A 6,710-nucleotide genomic window follows, 5' to 3' on the forward strand; every position below is an offset into this window, starting at 1 on the left:
TATCTATCTATCTATCTATCTATCTATCTATCTATCTATCTATCTATGTAATCTAATCTCTCTATCATCTGTCTGTCTATCTAATCTATCTGTCTATCTATTTATCTAATGAATCTATCAGTCAGTCTATCTATCTACACACATACACATAGATGTATACACACATATACATAGATGTATACACACATACATATACATATTTACATATATGTATCTATATCCTTCCTCTTTTCTATTTCCACACTTAAAATTGGCCCACATTACCATCTGCCTGAATTACTTCAATAGCTTCTGAAATTTGTTACAGCTTCTACTCTTTCCAGCTAAGTGAACAGAGTGTTCAGCCTAAAGTTGGGAAGACTCCTCTTCGTGAGTTCAAATCTTAGACACATACTAGCTATGTGACCCTGGGAAAGTCATTTAACTCCATTTACCTCAGTTTCCTCATCTCTAAAATAGGCTGGAGAAGGAAATGGCAAACCACTCCAGTGTCTCTGCCAAGAAAACCCCAAATAGGGTCATGAAGAGTCAGACACAATTGAACAATATCACTACTACCCTCTCCCTCTCCAGGCCATTTTTCTTTTCTTTTTTCTTTTCTTTCTTTTCTCTTCTCTACTTTTCTTTTCTTTTCTTTTCTTTCTTTTCTTTTCTCTTCTCTTCTTTTCTTTTCTTCTCTTTTTGCTTTTTGGAGAGGGGGAAGGCAGAGTAATTTGGGTTAAGTGCCTTGCTCAAGGTCGCACAGCTAGTAAGCGTTAAGTGTCTGCGGCTGAATTTGAACTCTGGTCCTCCTGACTTCAGGGTCAGTGCTCTATTCACTGTGCCACCAAGCCACCCCCAGGCCATTTTTTATACCACTGACAGAATAGATTTTTTGTGCCTAGACCTGGACATACCATTCCTTTGTTTATTTCATGGCTCCCAACTATCAGTGCTTATCCTGTTATTCAAGGCTGGCCACAACCTGGCACCATTTTAATTGTCAGGTCCCCTAGCAACACATCACCCATCTTTTCATAGCAAGGGGAGTGGAGGCCATCAGGTCTCCAATGTTGCCAAGTACACTCCTGGTACTCTCCAGACTTGTCTCAGTGTTTCCAGTTTATGTTTTCCACCTCCTCCTTTACACACATATTTCATGCTCTAGACAAACAATACAACTCTGCTTTCTACTACATCCTTGCTCTACTGTGCCCAGGCCTGGAATTTTCTCCCTGTCTTCCCTTCTCCTACCTATCCCTTGAATTAAAATGCCACTTCCTCCATGAAGCTCTCCACATTTTCCCCATGCTAGAGTGACCTCTCCCCCGGGACCTCCTATTTGCTTTGTTTAAACTTCTCTGATGTCTTCATGCACAATTTTCTATCATTACTATTGTCTTCCTCAAGATCCCTCAGCTCCTCTGAAGGAACTGTACTGGATATGGAGTAAGGTCCCCCCCTACTCCCCGGGCTATAGTGAGAACCAAATGAGATAATATTTGTAAAGCACTTAGTGTAGCGCCCAGAACATAGAAGGCATTTCCAGGCTGTGGAGCTCCTGCCTTTGCTGAAGTTGAATCTCACTCCCAGCTTCCCCCTTGGGCTTTATGTTCATTCTCCACTCACCTGTGTGGATTAGAGAAGATGATTTCACTTCTCAGGGACTCCAAGAGAGATTTGTAGTAGCCTGCATCTTCATTCATGATATCCCCAATCATCTGGACAGCTCCCTGGCTCAGCTTCCCCTCCTTTAGCAGGTAGGCCTGGGTGAGGAACAGTGGGTAGAGAGGATCCAGGAGGTGGGAGAAAGGAGGCACAGGAAGGGAAAGGATATGGATGCAGGGCTGAACCAGGTGTTGGATTCCCCATCCCCTCCCCCATTTCCTACAACCCTTACTTTGGTGGAGAAGGAGTCATATGTAGACATCAGGTGGCTACAGTTGGTAAGCTTCAGTTTTTCAACCACCTAGAGGGAAAGGGTGTCAATGGGTTAGTGAAGGAACAGCCAAGGCACCTGGGGTTTATTGTTGCCATTGGCCTGAACTTCTCCCCTCTGCACTCTTCTTCCTAAAGGGGAGAGGGCATTGGAGGGGAAGGAGGAGGTGGCAGATGGAGGAAATAGTCTGAGGGCTTTGAATTAGGGCTAAGGGAGAGGAGAAGGGATGAGACAGGATTGGACCAGTCCTAGCTATACTTTGGGACAGAGAGTTCAGGGCATCATAATTCTGGAGCATACCTGTTTGCTATATGACCTGAAATTTTAGCAAGAGCCTCCTTTCTTAAGGCTCTTTTGGAAACACATGTCCTTTGGCTTGAGTCCTTGGTAGGGGACTATCACAGGAAAAGGATAGAAGTTCTAGAGTGGAGATACTTTTGAGGCATGGGACACAAATGCCTTCAAGTGCCCAGCTGTCCCCCTACCCTTTCCTAGAGATGATGCTTGATGGGAAAACAGGAATGAGTAGAGGTTCCAGGGACCCAAGCTAGGTCTGGTGGGTCAGACTCTGAGGCTAGCAGACTCAAGCTTCCCCAGGGAGCTAGCATCTTCTTGGCAAAGGGTGGGGGTGAGGAGACGGCTGAATGAGTGGTCTGTTGGTCACCTTAGCTATCGCTTCTTTGAAGAGTATGTCAGGCATCTTGCCTGACTCCTCAGGCCTCACAGGGTAGCCCAGGATGTCGGGATTGTTCAACACATCTGAGGTTCTATGCCGGCGGCCATTGATATAATACCAGGTGTTGTTACTAGACTGGATAAAGGTGTTCAGTTTCAGACCAAGCTTCCTCACGTAGAAACGGACTAGTCTGGAACACAGAAAGCAGGAACACCAGGCCCGGTCACCTCCTGCGGCTCAACCATGGTAGAGACAGACGTCCCCAGAAAAGAATTCCAAAACTACCACTCCTCCCCCTCTAAAGAGCTCTGATCAATATATTCTTCTTGAAGTCTAGCCTCCGCTCCCTCCTGCTGTCATCTCTGCCAGTTTCACTTTGTTTTTGTTTTTATCAGGGAAAGATAACTATAGCTGCTGATCTTTCTTGAGTAATTGAAGCACCTAGGTGGTGCAAATAGAGGGCTAGGCCAAGAGTTAGGAAGACCCAAGTTCAAATCCCCCTTCATATGTTTACTAGTATGACCCGGGGCAAGTCACTTCACTTTGGTCTCAGTTTTCTCATCTGTGAAATGGGATAACAGCCGCTACCTCCCAGAATTGTTGTGAGGATCAAATGAGATAATATTTGCAAAATGCTTACTTAAGCACAGTGGTTGGGACAACATAGGTGCTTTACAGATACTTATTCCATTCTTTAGTTGATCAATAGAAATTCTGAGACCATTCAGAGGAATGAGGCCTCTTGAATGAAGTGAAAACTCATCGTGGTTCAGAATGATTCCTTTTCTCCTCTAAATGCACCATACACACATAGCTTTTTTGAGGTGGAAAGGACCTTAGATATCACCTACTTCAACCTCTTTCATTGTACAGAGGAAGAAACTGAGGCGCAGAAAAGGCAAAGGGTTGGCTCAAGGTCAAGCTAGTGGCAGAACTGGGACTTTTTATCTATATCTTCTGACTGTCTATCCAGAACTCTTTCCCTCTCCCTGGGCTACATCATTGACAGATTCAGATTTGGTTGGAATGGATTCACTGTGTGGGTAGAACAGGGAAGACAAGAGGAGATAAAGGGAAGTAGAATAGGAAGCTGTGATCTTTATTAGCTAATAGTTCTAGCAAAGAGGGAACACAGAATACTTGGGGTTAGTTATGTTCGAGAGTGGGGTCAGTGATCAGATCAATAATAATAGGTAGCCGTATGCCACTTTGAGGTTTGCTAAGCATTTTGCAAATATTATCTCATTGGTTCATGGATTTGGATCTAGAAGGGATGGAAATTAGAGGCCATTTAATGCAACCCCATCATGTTACAGATGAAGGAAACTAAGAAGAACCAGGTTTCCAACCTAGCTCATCTAATTATAAACAGAACACCCCTTTCCATTACACTCTGTAGGTAATCACTCTCCTTGGTCCTGAAAACTTGTAGACTGGGTTTGTGTCCAGTGTCTTCCACTAACTAATTCCCTGGGTAAACTTTAGCAAGTCACTTCTTTCCAGGTACCTCGGTATCCTCAGTCATAACATGAGGGCAGGGTGCGTTTGGACCTTAGCTCTAACGGCCTCCCTTCCAGCTCTGATGTTCAAGGATTCCAAATATAGCTCACATTCATGTATCACTTTACCAAAGTGACCAAATACCAAAGATTTCCCCTATAAGACTCCTGTGAGATAGCTGGGATATTTTAATGATGGAAGGAAAGAAGGAAACAATCAATCATTTACTAAGGGCTTACTATGTGCCAGGCACTGGGCTAAATGTTTTACAAATATGATCTCATTTAATCCTTGCAATTACCCTGGGAGGTAGCTACTACTATTATTCACATTCTATAGCTGAATAAACTGAGACAGAGGGATTTGCCAATGGTCAGACAGGTAATAAGTGTCTGAGGTCAGAGGTGAACTAAAGTCTTCCTGTTGTTTCCAGATCCAAGACTATCTATCAAGACCACCTAGCTGCCTAATGATCAGAATAACATAGCTCAGAGAGGCCAACAGCAAGTAAATTGGAAAAGTTGGTACTCAGACCCGGATCTGAATATTTTCCCACTGTACCAAGCTACTCAGGAAAGTGAGTTTTCCCTCCCTGGTGAGTGTTTACAATCCCAAATCTCCCTCTGCTGATCTCTCCACCAGCTTTCTATATTACTGCCATCCTGGTGGCTGCCTTACTTCCTCTCTCTGACCCTTCTCCTTCTCATCCTTCCTCTTTCTCTTTTATTAAAGCTCTTTTATTCCTCCTCCTTCCTCCAGGACTTTCAGGTTTTTCTCTGTTCTTCAGATGCTTTGCTCTGCTCAACTCATTTCCAAAATCAAATTTGGACCACCTGGTATAGCTTGCCTTCTGGCCAGACCTTAGTGGTAACCCTGTGCAAGCAGGGAGAGCCTTGGTCTGGGATGAAGGAGACCATGGTATTTTGCAGTATCTCTGCCATTAAATTAGCTGTGAGACTTTGGGTATCTTGACATCTCTGAACTTGTTTCCTCCTTCATCAAATAGGGATCATAATCTCTGTTTCACCTGTTTCCCAAGGGGTATTTGATAGGATTCTGGAAAGTTCATTACTGGACCCAATGGTCCAATTTATATTCTGTCATCTCTGTTAGATTCAGTCCCTTCCCCAGTCCCTTGCCCAGGTCTCACCTGTGGCTGGTTGGCAACCTCATAGCACCCAGCTCAATGTACCAGTTCTTCTCTGGACTCCGGAACGTTGCCACTCTTCCCCCAATTTTGTTCCTGGCTTCCAAGACAGTCACCTAGGTTCAGGAAGAGTGTCTCATTAAGCCAAGAATTGACTTTGCCCACAGCATAACCCTCTGATCCTTCCATTCACCCTAGCTTGAGGTGAAGGTAAATCACTTATGACTGAACAACAATGGTGTAGGGAAGAAGGAACTGTTCTGTGTCCTTTCAAAGTACAGAAGAGTGGAGAGAGAAAGCCCAAGGTGAGGGGTTATTTCCTTTGGTCCTAATTCCTTTAATGTCAGCACAAAGTAATCTAATCAATTATCAAACAAACATTTATTAAGTGCCTACTGTATGTGTTAGTCATTGGGGAAATAAATACAAAAATGTGAGACATTCTCTGCCCTTAAGGAATATACATTCTGCTAGAAAGATAGCATATGGTGGTGAGATATGGTACAGGAGAACGCATTATCCTGGGAATCAAGTACATTGAGCTCAAATCTGCACTGATTTAGGCAAATTCTTTTCCCTTTGGGGGCTTCATTTTGGAAGGCAGGAAGATCCTGACCTTGCAAGATGGGATTGAAGATGAGATTGACTAAGGAAAGACCTAGGGAAACTTTGGTTGACTAGCAGTAGTGTAGAGACCTCAAGGTGGTGGGGTTGGTTTGGGCCAGGGGTGGGGAACCTGTGGCCTTAAGACCACATGTAACCTTCTAAATCATTAAGTGTGGTCTTTTGACTGAATACAAATTTTACCAAAAGCACATGTTCCATAAAATTTGGATTCAATCAAAAGGATGTGGTGGTATTGGGGGGAGTGGGGGGAGGGGGCACAGGAGGGCGAGGGGAGGGGGGGTCTTGGTTTAGGGCAAGGATTGGGGGAGGTGGATCCATCAGGGGATGGTGGGGAATGATCTGTGTTGAGAATTAAGGGAGAAACCAGTTTCAAACCCTTTACTTATAAGGAGCAGTCCCAGTCTTTCTGTTTATCCCAGAACTGTCTACTTACATCTTGCTCCCCTCTGCCTGTACAAATTCTACCTATGGACCACCTTCTCCAGGAAGTCTCCCTTGACCACTAAAGCCAAGCCACTGTGCTCCTCTGAAAAAAAGCTCAGAGTTGGAAGGGCCCTAGAGGCCATCCAGTCTTACTTAAGCCCAGGCCCTTATTGTCTGATAGTTATTCATATGTGCCCAGGAATTTACAATTTATAAAGCATTTTCAAATTTACTACAATGAGAGTATTTGAGGGAGGTAAAATAGAAAGTTTACAAGAAAAGGAAGCTGGAGTCTTGTCTGTCTTCTAGACCATGGGCTCTCTGAAGGTAGAACAGAGAAGGTCTGCTCCTGTGCTCCCCCCCCCCCCCCCCCCCAGGTCACGCTCCATGAAGAGTCTGCTTTCCTCAGGCTGTCTCTC

At 44.4% G+C, this 6,710-nt stretch overlaps 1 protein-coding gene across 1 annotated transcript in view; it reads right to left on the bottom strand.

The window, feature by feature from the left end:
- Positions 1-5,357, bottom strand: part of LOC138146177 (L-amino-acid oxidase-like) — a gene marked incomplete at its 5' end in the record, with an annotated part of 8,321 nt that extends 2,964 nt beyond the window's left edge. The window contains 4 exons of the mRNA XM_069067877.1: positions 1,609-1,745; positions 1,880-1,948; positions 2,583-2,784; positions 5,245-5,357. Coding sequence (XP_068923978.1) covers positions 1,609-1,745; positions 1,880-1,948; positions 2,583-2,784; positions 5,245-5,357 — 521 coding nt within the window. The remainder of the gene's footprint in view (positions 1-1,608; positions 1,746-1,879; positions 1,949-2,582; positions 2,785-5,244) is intronic.
- Between the last annotated feature and the right edge of the window lie 1,353 nt (positions 5,358-6,710).

This window comes from Petaurus breviceps, unplaced genomic scaffold (genome assembly GCF_028583685.1).
Source record: "Petaurus breviceps papuanus isolate PSGF00001 unplaced genomic scaffold, PetGlider_PUasm1.0 90760, whole genome shotgun sequence".
NCBI lineage: Eukaryota > Metazoa > Chordata > Mammalia > Diprotodontia > Petauridae > Petaurus > Petaurus breviceps.